The sequence below is a fragment of the Mytilus edulis genome, chromosome 5 (assembly GCF_963676685.1).
Source record: "Mytilus edulis chromosome 5, xbMytEdul2.2, whole genome shotgun sequence".
NCBI lineage: Eukaryota > Metazoa > Mollusca > Bivalvia > Mytilida > Mytilidae > Mytilus > Mytilus edulis.
Window position 1 is genome coordinate 909250 of NC_092348.1, and position 23679 is coordinate 932928.

General features: G+C 31.3%; 1 protein-coding gene across 4 annotated transcripts in view; it reads right to left on the reverse strand.

Annotated features, from left to right (window-relative positions):
* LOC139522731 (cleavage and polyadenylation specificity factor subunit 1-like) overlaps positions 1 to 23616 on the reverse strand; it is a 32264-nt gene extending 8648 nt beyond the window's left edge. For 2 of the 4 annotated variants that reach the window (XM_071316232.1, XM_071316230.1), the window contains exons 1-25: positions 23486 to 23616; positions 20589 to 20743; positions 18948 to 18984; positions 18075 to 18205; positions 16915 to 16995; positions 15880 to 16172; positions 13753 to 13892; positions 13259 to 13369; positions 12048 to 12141; positions 11233 to 11320; positions 10393 to 10512; positions 9902 to 9947; positions 9151 to 9248; positions 8420 to 8677; positions 7774 to 7875; positions 7055 to 7196; positions 6095 to 6270; positions 5593 to 5738; positions 4529 to 4621; positions 3956 to 4037; positions 3535 to 3635; positions 2528 to 2642; positions 1642 to 1869; positions 1104 to 1256; positions 433 to 549 (exon numbers count right to left, since the gene is read on the reverse strand). In XM_071316232.1, coding sequence (XP_071172333.1) covers positions 433 to 549; positions 1104 to 1256; positions 1642 to 1869; positions 2528 to 2642; positions 3535 to 3635; positions 3956 to 4037; positions 4529 to 4621; positions 5593 to 5738; positions 6095 to 6270; positions 7055 to 7196; positions 7774 to 7875; positions 8420 to 8677; positions 9151 to 9248; positions 9902 to 9947; positions 10393 to 10512; positions 11233 to 11320; positions 12048 to 12141; positions 13259 to 13369; positions 13753 to 13892; positions 15880 to 16172; positions 16915 to 16995; positions 18075 to 18205; positions 18948 to 18984; positions 20589 to 20732 — 3096 coding nt within the window. In that variant the 5' untranslated portion in view covers positions 20733 to 20743; positions 23486 to 23616. Of the gene's footprint in view, positions 1 to 432; positions 550 to 1103; positions 1257 to 1641; positions 1870 to 2527; positions 2643 to 3534; positions 3636 to 3955; positions 4038 to 4528; positions 4622 to 5592; positions 5739 to 6094; positions 6271 to 7054; positions 7197 to 7773; positions 7876 to 8419; positions 8678 to 9150; positions 9249 to 9901; positions 9948 to 10392; positions 10513 to 11232; positions 11321 to 12047; positions 12142 to 13258; positions 13370 to 13752; positions 13893 to 14159; positions 14237 to 15879; positions 16173 to 16914; positions 16996 to 18074; positions 18206 to 18947; positions 18986 to 19414; positions 19433 to 20588; positions 20744 to 23485 lie in introns of those variants that run through there. The other 2 variants (XM_071316233.1, XM_071316234.1) reach the window with 2 other exon arrangements.
* Between the last annotated feature and the right edge of the window lie 63 nt (positions 23617 to 23679).

Consider the following 23679-nt stretch of genomic DNA (forward strand, 5'->3'; position numbering starts at 1 on the left):
TGATAATACCTGATATTCTTTCTTTCTTACAAGTTTGTTTTAAAGAGTCTTTTATTAACTTTTTGTACATAGGAGTCACTACCAATCACAATCAGGTTCAGGGAGTTCTAAACAGGATAACTATGTCAGACTTTTACACATAATAAACTTTTTGTTTATATGACTTTAGAATAAATCATGTAAGATTGGACTGGTAATAGTCGTTTGAATTGTTTTACATTTGTCATTTTGTGGCCTTTTATAGCTGACTATGCGGTATGGGCTTTGCTCATTGTTGAAGGCCATACAGTGACCTATAGTTGTTAATTCCTGTGTCATTTGGTCTCTTGTGGGGAGTTGTCTCATTGGTTATCATACCACATCTTCTTTTTTTTATAAACAAAGCTAATTACACTAAGAATTATAACTAAATTAAGTATATTAACACATTACCTTACTGTCTGGATGGTAAGCTACAAAATGTGGGGTGCATCTCAAAGGTATTTTCCTCACTGCCCATGGTGCATCATATGTCAAATGTGTTGGTAATACAGTGATTCTCAACTCTCCCTGCAATCATAGAAACATTACGTCTTTAGAATACTGTAACAGTAAGATAGCTTTATTTCATATCAGCCAGTTTAGAATTCTTAGTTTGGGTTCAGTAACTATGATCATTTTTGACACAGATTTTTTAACCATCCTTCGCTTGTAATTTTGTTTATTATTCAATATCCTAATAGGGCTGTTCCAGATTCCATGGTATGGGAGGGAAAGGGGAGGCATATTTTTGTAGAATTGAACTTTTTTTCATTTTTCATCTTTTCCTCCAAAAAAAGGAGGAAATGTCACTACCTAAAATTGATTAAATTAAAGCTTCACATGTTTTTCAATCTGAATCAGCCATAATAACAGAACTGTCATGATTTCTTTTGTATGTTTGTCTATATACATTTTCTTTAATTGATTGATGGATATCAGAAGGCTTCAATATACCAGTTTAAAATCTAGTGTGTTCTATATATGACCTGTGTCTGAGAGAAAACGACCTTGACATTTTATAGCCTGTCTCTCTAAGTTGTTATTTCAACATAAGTTTATCTGAACTTGGACCCTTTATTTACCAGTTTGTTAAAGTAGAGGAAACCTTTAGGACAGTTGACATTATGGAATGATGAGAAACATGTGATAGGTCCGTCTATAATCATGGGATGTATTCGTAGACTTCCTCGTGTCGTCATGAAGATCCAGTGGGGGTAAGGTCCACACACAAATACCTGTAATTAAAAATATACACAAAATGAATTTTTGCATCACAGAAGTATGCTAAAGAATTAACAATAAATTTAAACAAATCATATTTTTTTTTAATTCTCTCTCTGTGCTTTGGTAATATAAAATTATCATGTATTTTTCTTAACAAAAATCTTCTGGAGATATTCTTTGTTTTTTATTGGCAGTAAGATGAGTGATATAAGTCCAGTAACTTTTTGTCTAAAGTTCATAAAATTCCATAAAATTCAACATATTTATTGATGCCTACAAAAATTTAACAAAAGACTGAACCAAAATGTTGGCAACACAGGCAACAGATTCTTGGATCCCTAAGTCTTGCTTCTGAAAAATAAATGTTGCAGACTCAACAAAATAGTTCTATCTTACCCCACTGTAACCTGCGACATCTTCAAAATATCTGAGCCTAGCAACTCTTTGTTGTCTTATCGTCTCGTCAGGAAGCCCTTCGTCTTCTATACGTTTCTTTCTGGATTTCCTATCTTTCATTATCAGATTATGCTGCACTTTTTTAAATCGTAACTTTAGATGGTTATCTATTGAAGCTTGGAAGTATGGAAATGCTTCATACATGTAAAAGTCATCTTCAATTCTGGCCTAAAATCAAAAAAATATATAAAATGGTCTTCACTTCTGTACAACATAGATGTCATTTAATCAAAGTCAAAACTTGTTTAAACCCTGAATAGTTAATCTACTTTGTGTGAATATTTTATATTTGTTAACAGCAAGCTATATATTCTGACATTGGCAATCATACCACATCTCCTTGTTTTTAGATCATTTAAACTGCAGGCAATGTCAACTAATTGAGATACTTAGAAACCAAGTAAGCTGATTTCTTCTATTTTCTACATCTGTGTAGTCTAGCCATGAAAAAGGTGTTGCATTAACAAAAAGACTATTACAACATATTGCAGTACTAGGTTTTCATAAAGTGAATTCTATTATCTCCCCTTTTTACAGGAAAGCCCTTGATTTCATTCCCTTTTTCATCCTCAAGTAGTATTCTACAACTTTAAAGTTTCAACAATATCCATTTTTCCATTTTTCCTTACTTTGGTTCTGATCAGTAGAAAACACCATCTGTCTCACAGCAGATATGTGTCAATAAGTCCCAATAAACACCTCCATAAATATCAACCAATCAATACAAATAAATGATATTTTGGCACAAATTTTACCAATAATTTGAATTACATGGCCATTCAATAATACTTTAGACCTATTCTGATACAAAAGGAGATATACCTACCATTAAATAAGGTCTTGTTTTACGATAGCCCAAACCAACCATTAAAATTTCTTTTAATGCTGGTATCTCTCCAAGTAATTTATCACTTCTGTCTGCAAAGGATGATGACCCTGTACTGTAAATACAGATGCAAACATAATGGTTATACTGATTGCTGAGAATCAATTATAGTCATATCAGAAGGCATTTTTCATTTTACCCTGTCATTTATAAAATTTTAAGTCATTATTTCCTAAAATTGGTAATTATTTTTTATAACTGTCAAGGCTATCTTTCTAAAATAGAAGTGTTATCTGAACCCTATCTCACAAGCAATCAATTGCAGGACAACTCTCAGTCAACATACAAAATTAATAGTATGGTCACATAGACAGAAATGTTAATCACTATTTTAAGACAGGATTTGTAAACAGAATATTCTACCAATGATTTTACATCCTCCATGGTGATCTTCAGATATAGATCATCTCTTACTTATATATGACGTCATATCAACCCTCAACCAATATAATCCCTCGAGCAGAGCTCTTGGGATTATATTGGTGTCTCGGGTTGATACCAATGTGATATTGAAAAAGCCATATCATATACACTTTATTATATACATATACCTCAAGTAGATGTTTTTTATGTAACATGACGTCATACAGATTATAGGTTTGACATGACGTCATACAGATTAGGGATTTGAAAGCCTTTGCAACAGTGACTGCAATCGATGACGTGACGTCATACAGATTAAAGGTGTGATATAGCTTTTGCAACCGTGCTGATATCGATATCATCACGGATGGCTGATACAGCACGCTTGCCAATGATTGTATTACACATACAATTTATCTGTATTTACTACTAAGTATATAATAAATACCTGTAACATAGTTTATTTAATATATTCTTTTCAATTACTGCTGTATTATCATGTCTTCAAATTCCAATCAAAACTCCAGAGTATATCTCTGGTACAAAAATTATCTGCAATTACTGGGGTTCTACGTAAATCTTACCTGAGTTTGTCTTTAACCTGAACACTGTCTACCAAGATCTTCTGGCCCATAGGGAAATTCTTAACATAATAAGATAACTTAAAGTCTGGCATACTGTATATCTGAAAATAAAGACAAACATATTTACTATTTATTCAAAAGATGAATTGTCAATTCCATAGTGTATTATCATAGTGATGGAAGTAATAGAAATTTGTTAATTTTAAATCATATAGAGGATAGTTGTCTAATTTGCAATCATACAAAATCTCCTTATCCTATATTGTATGTATCATGCTAAAGTAATCAGTCAGTTGTTATAATTATTCAAATCAGTCTAACCAGTTCTTAGATATTGGTCATCATCTTTATCAATTTCTATTTTTAAACTTAAAATTTCAGACTTTTCATCAGAATGAAGTAAATATGTATAAAATATTACCTCTAAAACACCATTTTCTCTACAAACTAAGGCCCAGTATGTTGGCTTTACATCATTCTGGAGACGAGAAGACTTTGTTGGACTGAAATTAAGATTAAAACAAAAATTAATGAAATAATATACAACAGTAGTTTATATTACATTAAAGAAAATTCATTAGGCAAAGTTATATGAACAAATTTTAATTTAAAAGTTCATAATCTAAATGCTAAGTTGTAAGATTTTAAAGAAAAATATTTTCTAAGGATTTCAAAGTTTTTATATCTATAATTTAATATAAATATCAAATGATGATGGTTGATTGATTGTTGTTAGCTTTACATCTTGATGGAAATATTTCATGCATATTCAGGACATTTTACATCTATAGGTAAATTGGGCAAATTGGGTTGACTGGCATTGGACCATTTGAAGAAGAAAACAGGGACAAAGCTATGCCTTGCAACAAAATAATTAAATCTGTCAATAAAATTCATTAAGAATTCGCCTAACCTTTTGACCTCTGTCTGTGATGTATCCATTGATGAAGAAAAAACTGATGTATCTGTGTCACCATACAATAACTTGACCTACCTTTTGACCTCTGTCTGTGAGGTATCCATTGATGAAGAAAAAACTGATGTATCTGTGTCACCATACAATAACTCATCTTCATCATCAACATTGCTGTAATATAAATGATAAACTGACTTTTTGATGTAAGTGTCTTCCCTTCCATATATCAGAAAATATTTGTATGTGTGTCTTACTTTCACTATAATTGAAGGCATTTCATCTCTAGATTCTTGTTATCAAAAACTTGCTCTCAGGTATCCTAGCAAGATGGTGCCATAATATAACTTCTACTGTAAACCAAAAGTTTTTTATGTGTACTTCTTTTTTTAGCCTATATCCCTTTTAAGTCGATTTTTTAGCCATTTTTAATTGTTATTTTCTAACTTTTTATGCACTCATATTAGAAAAGATCCAAATTGATATTTCTGACTGTTCATAATCATAAAACTTTTCTACTTATGAAAATAAATAGAGAGAAAAAATATTATATGTTATTCAGTTCTCAGACAGGTTATATACTGTGACATTCCCGGCTTAGAGTTTATATTCCCTGAGCCGATATACACTTTCTGAGACCTGAATTACACATATATTACGGATTACCCCTGACTTAATGTTATTTTCCAGTGCAGGTATTTGTTGACAACACATAAATATATTGAAAAACCCACCCTGATATGTTCGGCATACGTGAAGGATTTTCTAATTTGCTGTGAACATAATTTTATCGTGTATGTAATAATTTATAATAACACTTTTAACATTAAATTTAAGTATTAAAAGTGTAAATTGCGCGATTTTGTTTCAAAAAATGTATTATTTACTGAAGCACGTCATTATTTTCCCTCTGTGAGCCTCTGACAGTCTGATAGCTTTTGACTACGTCATATAGTAACCGGTGTTATGATGACGTTTTTGAGGTTCCAATTGGGGACAAAAACGTCGTATATACCCCGGCAGTTTCCTGAATATATACTGACATCTCTGTGTTGTTATCCAATCACAAACCTCGACACATTTGTAATCTGTAATATAAGTTAATTAACATTGTTTCCCAAACTTTTAAAGGCTTCTTTTTTTACCTGGAATCCATATTATAGACCTTTTCAATGGAACTTCTATTAGGTTTTGTCTCCACTGGAGCTGGCACCTCATTTTCATTGACAGGTTTGGTTCTAAATAAACCACTTCTATCTTTATAAGTACACAATGTTAAAATCTTTGAGTGCTGAAAGATAAGAAGTGAAAACCTTTGATTTGGATTTTTTAACACGTTTTGATCTTAACATGATTTATCTAATGATAGGAATAATCTCACATTTATGACTATTCTTCAAAAATCTGAATAATAAATGCATGCAATAATTTCTGAATTACAGTATTCAAAATCGATCAGGCCAAATTAATTTTTATATCAATAGATTCCATCCTTCTGAAAAATAAAACTCATAAAATAAATATTATCTCTTTATCAAATAGTGGTTGATTACCTTTTTTAAAATTCATTTGTCAAAGAAAAGGCATGATCACATTGAGATGTTTAAGTTTCTACTGCTGTTTTAAAAAAATAATCTGTTTAAATACCTGGGGAAGTAAGGGCTTGGTCATTGAGAGACGACTGTTCCCACTAACTGCATCTTGTTTTAAGGTCAACAAGAAAATCATGCCTGCCTCTGTCATTAACAGTGCATAAGGATCAGATACACTACAGTGACAAATAGTTGATGTCTGTTCTACAGTCAGGTACTGTAGCTGTTTTACTGTAAGTAGAGTACAAACAATACATGGTTATGGATGTGATATTATAAATCTCTAGAAACAAGATGGTTTTAAAAAATTTCCTGTTTACCAGGATGCTTTATGAAATTTGTGGAGAAAACACTCTGAGATTGATCTGTTTAGTACCCCACAAAATAAAAATAAGAGCATAACATTAATAACAACATGACATAAACATTACAGAGTGATTAAAGAAACATAAAATAATAGTTCAAATGCATGAGGAAAGGGTCAGTGGTCAAGGGGAGATAATTTTGATAAATATTAGAGTATTTAACTAATTTTCTGATTTTCTAAGTTGCAGGTCTTATCAAGGTATGCACATAAAATAGATAAAAAACTGCTATCTTCATTACTCATGATCCATGTAAAAAGATCATTTCTGTTTAAATTAACCCAACTGTGGTATTTTTTGATATAATCAGTTATATATCTTCTGGGGTTATTGTCAAGAGGGCATTCCAGAAGAAAGTTCATGTCATTTTAAATAGAATTTGAATTGCAATATAAAAATATCCTCTCAAGTCGAGGTAATATTTCATATTTACCACATACATTGATAAATCATTCATGTCTGCCAGTTTCTATTCTTAAACAGTGATTGCTGAGTCTGTATTTTGTTAACAAATGTTTTTGGGGGGTGCTTTAAATAATTTTCATAGTCAAATGACCTCTTGAATGAAAAGTAAGTGTCCAATTTGCCTTGAATCTGTAAATAAAAATCTCGCATTTTCTCCCAATCATTTTGAAAATATAGTTTATTACCTCCCTCTAACAGTCTAACACCAGATGGAGACACTTGTATGATGTATTTGTCGTCACCAATGTTTCCAGCAAAGATTGTAGCTGTTTGAGTACTGAATCCACTGTGATCTAATTCCATAATCTCTTGACCGGTCTGTAAAATCTATAAATAAAGCACAAACAGTTTTATTTTAACTTTTGAGGCGCAAGTATAAATTTATCTTTAATATTGTCTTTACACACATGGAGAACATACAATTTATAATAATTCTTTTTCAAATAAATTCAAAGGGGTGTAACTCCTAGAAAAAACCTGAATCATAATTTCTGATGATATGCACATTTACATAGTATGTCCCTATTATCTACAAAGTTTCATGAAATTCTGTTGTGTGGTTTCAGAGGAGTTGTGATGACAAACTGTTGCAGTAGTATATTACGAAAAAATAAGTTCAAGGGGGTGTAACTCCTAGAAAAAAACCTGAATCATAATTTCCTATCGATATGCACATCTAAATAGTATGTCCTTATTATCTAAAAAGGTTTCATGAAATTCTGTTGTGTGGTTTCAGAGGAGCTGCGATGACAGGACTGACGGACTAATAGACGGACGGATGGGTCAAAAACATTATACCCTCTGCAACTTTGTTGCATGGGGTATAATAATGCTGAGGATTATCTTACCATACTGGAGTCTTCACGACTGAGGATTAAGAAAGCATGATGGAGGATTATCTTACCATACTGGAGTCTTCACGACTGAGGATTAAGAAAGCATGACCGTCCTTGACAGAATCTTTGTCTTCCTGTTCTGTGTTTGGTGTTTCTCCTTCAATACTCGTCTGAAATCATAGTTCTTATTTCATTACAATATAATATCATTGTTTGCATGTAAAGTGGATTAAACTTTTTATTTATAAGTCCAACTTGCTAGGCTTTCTTTTGACTTTACTATAGATAACTACATAATTTTAATTTATTAAAGATTAATATATCATTGAATCTATCAACAATTGTTTTATTCCAATCCCAATTTTTTTTTTCTGTATCTTTCTAGTTTCAGTTACTGACAAAAATCAGCATACATACATTAACATACTTTGTTCCCACAAAGCATATGCAGAAAAGTGAACAACTTTCTAATAATTTTTGAAAAATTTGTTTTATTTTCTACTACTATTAATACCAACTAATATCTTGTTAATCTATTTCTCAGTAAACAATGTGCTATCTTCTTTTTTCTGTTTTCATTGGCTAAATTTAAATTATGATGTCTTATTCTTTTTTTAACATTTTGTTTAATATTTTTTTCAAATAACTACAACACAGATAAATATATTAAACTTCCTAAATAATTTTGAAACTCATTTACTAATCCTGACTTACCCTACTTCCCCCTTCTTCCTCGGGTAGCTCTCCCTTTACTGTCCACATGTCTATACAACCTGGAAGTTCAAAGGTCGTCACTATCTGGGGCCTGATTGTTCTCTGTAGGACAGACAGGGCACCATTCTTACTGTAACCTGATGTTGTAACCAGTTCTATATCTGGATTATCTGTACCACTGAATTCCTCTGACAAGAAAGCTGGTTCCCCCATTACAATATTGGCACACGGTGCTATGTTCCAAATGTTATCACATACCTACAGTAAAAGTTATGTAACAACTTTTTTTTCTTACTCATTGTAAAAAAACTTGTTACTTGGATTGCTAATTTGATAAGTTCAAATAAATCTGTTTATGTTATGTTATATGATTTTGAATTTTAAATTCAACTACTTGAAGATGAAACATGTAAAATAGCCAGCTATTAAAAGGGAAATCTGTGCTTAACTTGAAAACTGTTAATCTGAATTATATTGAGAGGGACATGTTTTATGATCATGTAAAATGCAATTAAATATCTTTTGCATAAATAGTTTGTAAAAATCCACATTAATGATGTGTAGGAGAAATTTGTTCTTCAATAAACTAATTTAACCCCCTCCACCACATGAAAGGTTAATACCTTTCAATCAAAAAATAAAGTTTATCCATGTTTACACTCTCCTTAATATGTTAAAATGTTATATTTAGATCATGTTGACTGTGTGATCTTATTTATCATGTATCTTACCTCAAAGGAGTAATTTGCAATAGTTGTTCCTTTTGGGTTTTCAGCACTACCATAAACTTCTAACTCGTATAAATTTTCAATCTGTGATACATCAGAAGCTATAAAAATTGAATAGACTATATAAAATTAGCTTTTCATTTTGTTAGATTTTCTCAAACTCCTATTCTTTGCCAAAGGAAGTTTAATTATACAATAATTACATTAGATGTATGTTTCATTATAATAAGTTATTCTGATTGGCTAACTGCACATCACATGCTATTCCTGAAACAATTGCATTAGATAATAAAATGTATCATTCATGATGACACGAGGTCCCACAATAAAGTGCACAGGTGAATTAAATGAAAACTTGATAAAAATCGTGTTTCCATGATTCTAGCTAAAAAAATGTAATTATAAGTATTGAATGCTTCTTTTTGTAACTTTATAGGGTTGTAAAAGCGTTGACCGTGAGCACATTTTTAGTATGAAGCGCTTCTGCACTTCATACAAAATGTACTTCGGTCAACGCTTTTACACCCCATTAAATTTACAAAAAGCAGCATTCAATTCTTAATTATAATTCAAATTCCAAATCTTTTCATTTTCTGTGAAGAGTTCTGTAGAATGTGTTTTCCCATCGTTTTTCAATGACTATATATATAATGGTAAGGAAGAGAATATGTCCTATATAACTTAATCTTAGATATACTCTTTACCTTTACCTACAAACTATTTCACTAAACAACATATGTAATGAACATCTTACCAACTTCTGATTCTGTTACTTTCTTTTTCTTAGTTGGTGGTTCTTCCTAAAATTTACAGAAATAAGCATAGATAGAAGAGATATATAACAAGCAATAATCACAAATATTGCCCTAAAAAAATCTTCCTATTTGAGTACTGAAACGTATAATAGAATCATTATAATATTGTATATTATTTCTAAAAATTGTTTTCTATCAAAAGATGCTTTTGTTTTTCAGGATATAACAGTCCATTCATTTATATGCATGAGAACCAATTTTCCTGGCCTGACTTTAGCACATTAACTTCATGATTACAAATTCTGCATACAAATTTAGGTTTGTACTTTTAAATTCAGGATTACCCACAAAATCCATGAAAATTAATGAATTTACAGACTTTTTTTACCTCTTTTCAAAAACTATATTAAACTCTATTTTATGTATTATTTTCATAGAACATTTAGAATGTATAATTTTATTAGCAATGGTAAATAAATTATATTATTACCTTTTTTGGTTCTTCTCTTAATTCTATTATCTGGTCCTGTGCCTTCTCTGTATATTTAAGCAACAAAGAATTCCCAAGTCTTGATCCAAGAAATAAAAACCCTTCCTCACATATACACATCTGAAATATATATAAACAAAACTTTAAAATGTAATATTTTGTATTAGCATATTTTTTATCTCTCTATCACATTACATTTTGAATTCATGCGGTAATATATCTTCCTTTCATGGAAAATGATTATCATATGCAATTACATTTAACTAACTCACTGATAAAGATTTATATAAAGTGAAAGGTTCCCTTTGGATAAAAAGGATAAAACATGATCCCATAATCTTCGCTTTTTGATTTTGGAAATAAGAGATGACTCTGAATCTGCAACTATTTTCACTTAAAAATCATCCGATTAAAAGTGAAAAACTGAAATGTCTATGACAATAAAATTGAGAATGGAAATGGGGAATGTGCCAAAGAGACAACAACCCGACCATAGAGCAGATAACAGTCGAAGGCCACCAATGGGTCTTCCATGTAGCGAGAAACTCCTGCACCCAATTATACACAAGAAACTAAAATTAAAAATCATACAAGACTAACAAAGGCCAGAGGCTCCTGACTTGGGACAGGCGCAAAATTGCGGCAAGTATGTTTACTCATAATATTTTTTGTGGAAAGAGATAATGAAGCCAGATTAAACTTTACTTAAGGCCTATTTTGATGCTTGATAGGATTTAGATTCTTAGCTAGCTTGGCTGGTCTAATCATGAAGACACATTATTTGTAAAAAAGACATTCTGTGTTTTTTTTTTTTTTTAATTGATACTCCATGATACTTACACATGTAGTAAGGACGCTAGCAGCTGATTTATCAAAGTGGAAACTTCTTACACTTCTCATGCCATCAACAACTAATGTCAGGACATATCTAAAAAGAAAAGCAAAGCAAAAAATTTTTAACTTCCTCATTAGGAATAAATCCTGAAAAAAAATTGAGAAATCTTATAGTTAGATTTTTTTATTTTTTTTTTATTTTGATCCCATCCACTCAGATCAAATGCAAACAAATGCAAATACAGAAGTCTTTATCATTTAGAGCTATTATAGCAAACCTACACTGTCTTAAGAAAGGAAGGCATTTATAGTAAATTATATTTCATAACAATACAGTTTTATCTAAGCAATCTAGTCTTAGTTTCAAAATGATGATACTTTTACTTAAGCTTACTACCTGTGTTACAGGAGTGAACAATGATCTTTGTGACTTTGTCCACACATTACATCTACATTTCGTCCTTCATCAGTGAAATTATCCAGATCAAACTTTCATACAATAATCATAGACTAATGTATGAACTTCCTATCTACATTTCTGATCTGCCTGACTCATGTTCCTTGTTTTCCATAACAAACATGTACTTTGTCATTTCTATTCAAATGGGCCAACCTGAGGGATTTGATTGTGAACTGTGTTCTCAATTTTTCTATTTACTACTTACAGTTCTCCCCCTTTGAGTGACAAAACCAGTCTATCATTGGTCATAAAAGCTGCCTGTGAACAATCTAAAGCTACTTACAGTTCTCCCCCTTTGAGTGACAGAACCAGTCTATTATTGGTCATAAAAGCTGCCTGTGAACAATCTAAAGCTACTTACAGTTCTCCCCCTTTGAGTGACAGAACCAGTCTATCATTGGTCATAAAAGCTGCCTGTGAACAATCTAAAGCTATTCTGATGCCTTCTTGTGTTCCTGAGGAAAAATCAATAAATGTTTACATCCAGGGTTTCCGCTGGCGGTCGCCATTTTCGCAATTTGCGAAAAAATAATAATTGTGGCGATAAAAATTCGTCATTGGCGAAAGAATTTGGCGAAAGAAATATATAACGTTTTATATTCAGCCATCTTGTTTATTTACTTTTTTGGGGGTTTCTTGGACAGATCAGACAAAACTCCGAATTAACCTTGAACTCGTTTAGATTTTGACAGAAAATCAATAATCAGCTGATTGAATAGGTATCGACATCAAAGGACTAATTAATAAAGGTGTTGATTGTATTGTATTATATGACACAATGATATGGATAAATGGCGTCCGTCACATGTTACAAAAGAGATTTATTAACCACTTTGCGACGCACGTGTTTGAAGCAAAATGTTGACGCTTCCTCTCGATCCTTCTTCTCTCCTTCTTTTAATGATAGCCCAGAAAAGAAAACTGTTGTTATGACGAAAAATGTTGAAAACCAAGAAAGGTCTCTGGTTTAAAACTTTATCATTTAACTTTGATATAGATAATTGATTTGAGAGGGTACTTTAAAGTCGTTTCATTGTAAAAACTGGCTTCTTATTTAGGGGGGGGGCTGAAAAAAAGACAAATTTAAAAAGAAAAATATATTTGTGTTACTTGGCGAAAAAAATAATAAAGTGGCGAAAAATATATTGTTTCGGCGAAAGAGGTGGCGAAAAAAATAATTGATCCAGAGGAAACCCTGTTTAAATCAAAATAATAATTTCGGTGGTCACAAAAGTATAAACATTAGAAATTGAAACACAATAATTATGATAAGTTAGAATTTTCCATGGTAGTTGGATTTACTATTACATCTCATAAACACCGACTTTCTCATTAAATTTTTATGCTTTTTTCTAACTTATGAACTTAGCTTAAACAATATTTGTAATCTAATTCTAATTATTATTCAGGCAAATGAAAGACTTAATGTATGCCAGTAAGTTTTTTTTTTTACAGTGATAAAGACAACTATCTCATTTGTATTATACATAAATCTAATTGTCAGCTTTTACTAAATAAGAGTATCAAGATTATAATGTTATGTGTAACACACAATGAAATATAATTACTTACTCAAAGGAAACAATGTACTGGATGATGCAATGCTGTTGAGGGCTACACCGTAAGGTGGCACACTTTGATTAAGATATAACAATGAATTAACTGCCACTACCATAACACCACCTAAAATAATTACAATTAATAAATTCAATACAAATCATAATGACTGCCTCATCTTAAATTCAAATACAAAAAAATGTCATGTTTTAAATGCAATCTTGAACAAAAATGGTGTACAATGGGAGATAACTCTCATACCTATACCTAAATAATAACACATTGTAAAAGATTGCCTCCCCTTGATCCATCATTCAGGTTCTAATTAACATGTGGTTTTAAGCAAGAGAACATGTTCAAGTCACTTTTCATCATGTAATTGATTGATTTTTTTATATATTTGTTGTTGTTGTTAATTTTCTAATTACTTTTTTTATTACCAACATTGCGGTTCAGGTACTTCATGTTAACTTACTATGACATAACTTAGTGTTACCATAGTAACTTACCAATAGGTTTAGGTACAGCCATTACTTTACAACAATCAAATGGTAGATTGTTCATAGACCAGATAACAGGATTGACTCGCTCCTGTATATTCAAAGAAATAGCAGCTATACAACATGTGTCTGCTCTGACTGCTGTCCTCCTAAAAATACAAATGACGTCAAATTTAAAAACATTAACAATTTTAAAACTACTTAGCATCTAACTTTGATTTTTCTCCTTATATTAGAATCGGTGTATGAGTTTTTTTCTAGTAGAATGTCTATACATGTATTTGATTTATTGATTGGTGAAGATCTGCATTACAGAATAAGTTTATTTAAACATTATCAAATCAAGATTGTTTTAGATATCCGTTCTGATTCTAGAATAATATATAGGTTAATATAAAGCTAGGTAGAGTACATACCCAGCCCATGTCTGGAAAGGTTCATATAACATAAATACAGCTAGTGTACATACCCAGCCCATGTCTGGAAAGGTTCATATAACATAAATACAGCTAGTGTACATACCCAGCCCATGTCTGGAAAGGTTCATATAACATAAATACAGCTAGTGTACATACCCACCCAATGTCTGGAAAGGTTCATATGGGCCATTTCAAAAAAAATGAAGCTTTTTACTTTTTGTGGTATATTTTTAAATAAGTTAAGTTTAGAATTATAACACAGGTGTTATAAAATGCAGGATAGTCAGGGCTAGCTGCATGCCAAGTTTCATGAAGATATCTCAAACCACTGCAGAGAAATGTTTTAAAAACAGGCCATTTTTGTCAGGAGTGTGTCGCTTTTAGCGTGACATTTAAAAATTTTCAAAGTAGAATTGAAAAAGGTGGATCGTTTTTATGCTATACTGAAATATTTCTGGTAGTTGCTATATATTAGTCTTAAATATTTTTGTAATTTTGTCCAATAAAATTTTAAGATAAGTAATCACTGACCTTTATTGTGAAGGTATGTACAAAAAATAAAGTCTTTCAAAAAATGACACTTTTAAAATTAAAGCTTCCTTATAACCATGTTTTAAAGTCCAATAATGCCAGTATGGGAAATAAGTTTGTATTGGTATATTAGCACTATAATTAAGGGTATGTTGGTGCTCTAAATCACACATCTTATTGTTTTAATGGACACCAAAGAGAGGCACCCAAAAATGTCAGGAGTGTGACAACTGTCTTTAAACATCTACCAAAGAATACATAGGACTTAAATATTTTCTTCTTCTTTATTTTTCAGAAGTGGCTATTCCAAAGAGAAGAAAAAAAATTATTACAACTGTGATATGTTTATATCATAGATGTGGGAGTGCATTATATATGTCAGGAGTGTGACGCTTTTTTTAAAGCGTTTTCTGTCAATTCATAATTTCACAAGGACAAGTCCCACAAGTTTCTTTGTGTTAGAAATGTTGAAACCAAGTTATATTCCTATCATGTACCTCTTAAATGTGTTATTTATCATGATGGCTTTTTCTACATACAATTACATAAAAACGGTACAATGAAATGACATTTTTATTTTTCCAAATGATCACAAAAACTCAGGGCTTTCAAAGTTTACTATTTTAACTGAAATATATTAAGATTCTTTTTATTTGCAAAAACTTCAATCACTAGTTATTATTATTTTTTTTAAATTAAGCTATTCAATTTGATTGTTATTATATGATTTAGCAGAAAAGATGGAAATTTTGGTTTTAAAATTTTTCTTATTCTATTGACTTTCATTTGGAAAAGGTTTGAGCGATGTTTTCTTGACTGTTTTATTACCAAACTTGTTTATAAGTAGTATGGTTTCTGTTCAAATGTTTTGAGATGTATGTTATTAAAATTTAAGATTATTCAATGTGTCTGTTTCGTTCTGCTTGAAACTTTGGAATTATAAAATTTAAAGTATCGGTAATAGGGTAAGACAAAAAGAAATGAAAAATATTGAGTTTGAAATTGGACCCCCTATGTCACACTTTTGCTTCATTTTTTTTAAAATGGCCCATATAACATAAATACAGCTAGTGTACATACCCAGCCCATGTCTGGAAAGGTTCATATAACATAAATACAGCTAGTGTACATACCCAGCCAATGTCTGGAAAGGTTCATATAACATAAATACAGCTAGTGTACATACCCAGCCCATGTCTGGAAAGGTTCATATAACATAAATACAGTTGGTTCATAATAACCATGTAGAAACTGAAAATCTTTAACATTGGTGATCTTCTCATCAAAACTTTTGAGATCAATGATATATGATGACATGATAGGTGATTTCCCTCCTCCGGAGATATCAGAGTCCTCTATGACAGCGTCTCGACGGAATGGCAGAATAACAAGTCTTGTTCCGTAAATTAACATTGCTGCACATCGGCCATCAGGATCTACTCTGATTTCTGGAATGCTGTAAGTGACTGCAAATCCATCCTGAAGGGAGAAAACAAAATAATTACATATATGGCATCTTTTTCTACATATTCTTATAAATAATGTTACTTCACTGTGAACCAAAAAGAGTTTCCTTTCCTAACAAAAACATACATGAGAAATAAGTTAATTTCATATTGTAAACTTGAGACAGACCAATTCATTTCCAGAAGTTATGACTTGAGTAGTTAACCATTATTTTTATATGGTAACCCATGAAATAACATATGTTTCATGTGGAAATATTTTCAGACACTCTCTTATAGCTAGCTGATTTTATTTTATTGGTACTCTTTAGAGGGTGTTTTGAGTAAATAATTTCCTTTAATTTTGTAAATTACTCAAGAGTTGTTGCAAAGGTCTGACACAATGCATAATGGTAAAGAAATAAATTACACACAAAATAAACTGATAACTACATCCTATTTTTCTGACTCATCTAGAAAGTCTCTGATAAAAATCACAAAAGTGAATACAAAGTATCATTTTGTGGTGACTTTCATTCTAATCCATGCATTTGGCTAAAACAACATAAAGAGATGGATGTTAGTAAAATGAATCTATTTAGTTCTAGTGTCTTTGGCAGGGACTACAATATAATGGATTTACCACATTCCCCATTTCATTCTCTATTTTATTAAACATTTTAATTTAAATACAAAATAATTGATAAGGCCTAAAGTCCACAAACTTAAAATCCAAAGCAAATGACCATGATAACTGTTGTTCTTTATATAATTACCTTCAATGCAGGTTCCTCAAAGTAATGTAATGATGTTGTTTGGAGATCATGGGTACTAGGGTCATACTCAACTACTGATAACTGAAATAGAAAAGGATTGGCTAATTACAACAATGAATTCACAGAGGAATATAACATTGATAACTTAAGATAAATTATGACCAAATTAAACTCACATATATAACACATTTAACTATATTTAATTGAATTGCATCTTCACAAGACAATTATATTTTCAAAAAAAAAGCTGAACTGAATACATGCATGGTTTGCTAATTCCAAAATCATGACATTTAAAGTCCATCACAGTTCACTAATTTCACATTATACATTTATTGAATTTTGATGAGGGTCATACAATGATTTATCATCCCCAAACGATATTCCATGAGGCAAATGGCCAAGAGTGAATGCCATATCTCAGGGGATGATAAATCATTTTATCATATACTTAGACTAAATAACATATGATTTTTACTGTATGATAATAGCGTTAAATATACGTAAATTCCATATTTTTTTCGAATTGGTGCTTAGCAGGCTGATATGAAAAGTTTAATACATGCTTCAACTTTTTTCACATGCCTTTCCATAATGTTATTGCATGGCATTCCAGTGATACTCGGCAAATTTCAGAAAAATACACATCAATAATAAGTTTTATATAAAAAATATTACAAAGTAGGGTACAAAACAATTATTTGGATAGTGGAAAGTATTTTGTGTAAAATGGAAAAAACAGCAATAAACAAATGATAAAATAAATGCATTTTTAAAAGTTTCAAACATTATTTAGAAAGTTACTTTAACAAATGTTGACTTTTCCAAACCGTGCTCATTATGTAAATTGTTGAATTATTTTTTTTATCGTCCATATTAAAATATATCATACTGCTGTTTTTCTTATATGTTGAGGCATATGAATTGATAGAAAGGTTTCATATTGAATGTACTAGATTGGGGTCTTTGAACTTCTTTTTGTTTTTTTTCTCCATTGTTGATAAAAAGATCATAACATGTAATTTTTCATATTGCATGTATTATCAGCCCTCAGTCAATATCAGTCCTCCAGCCATGCGGCTCCTGTGCCAATATTGAAACCTAGGGCTGATAATACATGCGATATGAAAAATGCCATGTAATAGTCTGATAATATTTACCTTTGCGTCAGAAAAACTTAGTAAAAGTGCATCCCTGTTTGCTCCTGGTAACTTAACAAACTGTAGAGACATAATGTTACCAAACAAACTGAAAGTGGCCAAGCATTCCAGTTTCTGCTTTTTTCTTGTCTCTACAAATAGATGAAATGTATAACTTGATAGGCAAGACTTTATTGACAATTGGACTATACCTACTTTTTTTACAACATTACTTCATTAAAAGCCTAAATAAACCTTTGCTTTTCCAGTTTAAATTGTTTTACACTAGTCATTTTTTTGGCCCTTCATAGCATGCTGTTTGATGTGATATGAAGGCAGTACCTTGACCTATACTTGTTAACTTTTTAAACATTGTGACTTGGATGGAGAGTTGTCTCATTGGCACTCATACCATATCTTCTTATTCCCATATTAAATTCCATTTCAATCTCTTTCAATATTTTTTTTAAAGAAAATTTCAACATGTTTAAAAATTTTATTTTTATTTATATCTATATAAAGCTGACTCTTAAAATAGTTAAGGTACCTAAAACATGTATGCTTTGTTTGAAGAGTTTCAACAAATTTTAGCCATTATACTGTGTTTTGGAACAAAACATTTCTACAGAAAACACTTCTCATCACAAATTTTTTAAACAACAAACAGACAGGCAATTCCAATTTAGAAACAGCTTCCAAACTAAACAAAAACTGTTAGAGGCCATACCTAAACTGACCTGCTAATAGATTTATTGTTTTAAAACAATCAATCAAACATAAGAATCAGAATGTGGTTATGTTTTTCTCTCTCAATACATGTATATCTTTATTTTATATTATTTATATGATTCAATTTATATGCCATAATTGATATACCTAGTAGGTATTACCTACCCTGATTTTGTTCTGTAACATTCTTTCCAGTATCATCCTGAAAAATATCAACTTCAAATGTATAAATAATAACGTGGAAGATTAAAATGGTTTTACCTGTTCCTAGTCAGTTTATCAGGACCATATGTTGTTTGTTGTTTTGCTGTGTTTGTACATTCTTTTTTCAAAGGCATGAACAGTAATGTTGGTAACTCCTGCTACAGTGTTATACTTTTTTGGTGAATCAAAACGTTCAGTTGGAGAGAATAGTTTGAGGCAATGAAAAACAAAACAACATGACAAATTGCCAAATGATAGCTGTTAACATTGAATGTTTTACATCCTATTTCATTTACAAGTTCCCTTATAATTATGTGCCTGATCCAAGTCAGAAGCCTGTAATTCAATAATAGTCATTGGTTCCTGAATTGATTTTTGATTCATCAGAATTCAAGCCTTTGGTTTTCTTGTGTGCATAGTTTCAAATTTCAGTATCTGGGTTAAGTCTATAACTAAACTGTGTCGTTAACCTTGGTCTATGTGCATATTAAACAAAGGACACAGGTGGATTCATGACAAAATTGTGTTTTGCTGATGGTGATGTGTTTGTAGATCTTACTTTACTGAACATTCTTGGTATTTACAATTTTCTCTATCTATAATAAACTTGGCCCTTTAAATACAGCGGAAAATATTTTGTAAAAATTTACAAAAATTTACCAAATTAGTGAAAATTGTTAAAAAATTGACTATAATGGGCAATAACTCTTTAAGTGGTCAACTGACCATTTGGGTCATGTTGACTTATTTTCAGATCTTACTTTGCTGACCATTATTGCTGTTTACAGTTTATCCTTATCTATAATAGTATTCAAGATAATAACCAAAAACGGCAAAATTTCTTTAAAAATTACCAATTGGGGGGCAGCAACCCAACAACCAGTTGTCCAATTCATCTGAAAATTTCAGGGCAGGTAAAGTTTGATAGTTATTGACTTGATAAACAACTTAACCCCTTGTCAGATTTGCTCTAAATGCTTTGGTTTTAGAGTTATAAGCCAAAAACTATATTTTACCCCTATTGACTGGGTCACCGTACACATTTTTTAAAACTAGAAACCGAAATGATGATTGTGGCCAAGTTCAGAGGAGAATCTTTTTGTAAAAGGTAACGACGACAGACGACGATGAACACCAAGTGATGATAAAAGCTCACTTGACCCTTTGGGCCAGGTGAGCTAAGAAGGGCAAAATTTTCTTAAAATTACCAATTCAGGGGCAGCAACCCAACAACCGGTTGTCAGATTCATCTGAAAATTTTAGGGCAGATGGATCTTAACCTGATTAACAATTTCAGATTTGCTCTAAATGCTTTGTTTTCAGAGTTATAAGCCTAAATCTACAGTTTACCCCTATGTTCTATTTTTAGCCATGGAGGCCATCTTGGTTGGTTTGCCAACCTCTGCAAACAAAGCATGTAGAAAAATGTGTTATTTATTAAACATTCATCGGTACCAAAAAAAACCCACAAAAATTGGTATCCAAGGAATAAAAATAATAAATCCACAGTATTTGATTACCAGCTGCTATAACTAAGTTCTATTCTAATGTATTAACATTGAATGTTCTACAACACTCCCCCTGACAATATCTGGTACAAACCTCAGTATCTGGGTTAAGTCTATAAACATGAAGTTGATTGACAGCTGCTATAACTAAGTTCCTCTCTGATGTGTTGAAGAAATTACAGTAGACACAATGTTCTATGCCTGTCGGTGGGTGAGTCTGTTTGTATACAGAATACATGATCTATTGATCTGCAAAACACAGGAGAAAGTTAATGCATATGAACCATTATGCATATGAAAGATTGTAATTGAGCAATGAAATCACTCAAACTAAAAAAAATTATCTTATCATATAAGATGTATAATACTCTCTAGGCCAATGTTCTACTCAATATTGAAAATAACAACTTGGATAACAACTGTCATATGTATAAATTATGCATCATACAAAGTTAGAAGGCAGCACTCTCAGATAAATGCAGAGTGATTTTTCATGATATATTCACGGACTGTGATCAAAATTATCTATCTTAATAACTTATACATATGGTGAAGCAACAATTTAAAATGAAATTACATCACGATTTAAAACAGCTGTTATCATGTTATTTTTTCACAAGAGAAAGACATTGCAGTATCAAGACAAATAGACACCTCACTATGACAAAAAAACACCTTATCTATTTTCAACATGTAGCTTTCATACCTTATAAATTATTGCTTTTTTAATCATCAAAAGGTTTTTGTAGCATTATAGTTTCTTGTCAAATTCTTGATACTGGATTATACTTAATAGGGCTTAACAATTATAATGTTTACGACCATGTAAACATTATCGTTGATTACAATTATATCTATTTACAGGTAAAAACAAATTCTCTAAACTTTTTAGATCACACAATCATCGTCTTGTAATCTACAAACACAAGCTTTGCTCTTTCTATATCTATGGCAAAAATCTTATCATGATTTCTTTAATAAACAGAAAAAGCTTTGCATGTATTTCAAGATGCCTAGTACTGTGCTGTTTCTACATGTATGCATTTGAAATAATTGTGCTGCTTATGTGAGAATAGAAATGCCCTTCAATGTTTACTGTCAGTCATCAAACAATCATTTGTGACTACCTTTGACATCAAATAGGTTAAAATTTTAAAGTGATTCATCAAAATATCCTTATTGTGATTTGTCACAAGTCTCAAATAATTAACATTACTGTTACTTTTGGAATAAAATTAGCTTGATAAGACATCTAAATGAAAGTGTACATTTTATCGTCATGCAACAAAAACTGCTGTTATCGACTCGTCATTTCATTTTTGGTAAGAATTTTTACTGTTATCCTTCATAAAGGTATCTCCACTACCCACTTATATGTCTTATCTGGTTGTGTGTTTTAATGTTATTGTTATCTTATTTATATTCTCAAGAGCTTATATTATCATGCTTATGTTTGTATTGCGATGTGTGAACTGAATAAAAAATAAAGTTTTCGTATGCATATAAAACCCCTCCTGTTACAATTGCAATACACCATATCAGAGGGGGGATAGGACCTTTATCGGGACTCCGGGATCGGGTGTTTATAAGCTCGAGATTTCGGGATTGACCCTTTCGGGATCTGGGAATTCTATTTTTTGAAATTCGGGACCTCAGGATTTCGTGTTTTTAAGCCTGGGATTTTTCGGGATCAGGACAATTCCTAACCCACCTCATATCATATGGCTATTCCTGGCTGACCCAAGAATCTGTCCCTCTTAAACTATTGACGTCATACAACAGTCACTTTTTCATCATGGCGTCAGATATTTTGAATTATGACGTCAAAGTTTTACTGGAACCTGTGAGATGTGCAGTAATACACCTTATCGCTAATCCCGGCTGACCCGGCCCCTTGAACTTTTAAGGTCAACAACAATCACTTTTCGATTGTGGTGTCAGATATTTTGTTTTATGACGTCAACATTTTACGGGAATCTGTGTGATATCCAGCAATGGCGGACAAATAGCGATAAGGTGTATGGCGGCCAAATGCTGTAAATTCAGAAATTATTGTGAGGTTTTTATTAATGCAAATAATGCGACTGAGTGAGTATAGCAATAATAAGAACTGGCATTCTTATATGGGGACGAAGTCCCCTATTACGGTAGAAAAATAAATAAAAAAAAAAAAAAAAAAAAATCGGGAAAATTTCCCGAATTTTTCATTCTACTAATGAACTCAAAATCGTTAACTTTTTTTCAGATCTACTTCCTGTTCCTGTTTTCTTCGCTTTTGCGCAGATATCTGTCTTGTTTGCATGAGACTATGAAAAAATTTATATTTATCAGTCTAGTAAAATATAAGATTGGATCTCCATACAAATTCAATTTTAATAATTGTTTGATATGAAAAAACGTTACCTGATGAAAGCGTTTCTTTTGTTTACATCGAATATGACGTCATAACTTAAAGAACGTCACAGCTATAATTCCCTAACAACAGAATCAAAATCGGGAACGTTACGTACGGTATTTCGGTTTCTTTTACTCAACGTGATTGAATTAAAAAAATAATACATACAGACTTCGTCCCCATTCACAGGTTATGCCTGCCTCATATTATCTGATACATATATCTGTATGCAAATGTTCCTGTCATTACAATAATGAATCAAGCGTATTTGTCAATTTTTCAAAAAATCGTAATAATAAATGCATGCAATAATTTCTGAATTTACAGTACTAAGTGATAACGTGTATTATTCGTAGGTCCCCCCTTTTATTAGAATCCTGGGTTCACAACAGCAATCTCCCAATACAATCATAAAACTCCTTCGTAGACACCTTATTTAGAGGTAGTTGTCCTTCTAAAGGTTGGATATACACAAGTTATATCCAATCGGCTTGATACAGTTTCAAACTGAGCTTGCCGGGTACACAACAACCATATTTTTTGATTATTTGTACATGATGTTCTTCGAAAGAACAAGTGTCATATAAATGACCTACTTGAATGAAGTTGTGGGGCACTATGTTTCCATTTTATTACTCAATATTGAAGTCTGTGTCCCTATTTTAAACACAATTTGTGAAGAAAAAATATTTTCATGGAGGTCGCCATTTTTTATAACTATTGTTTCGAATTTAGAGGAAACAAATTTTGAATTCTTAAGATATCCCGCAGATCATCTAGTTTTTTAATA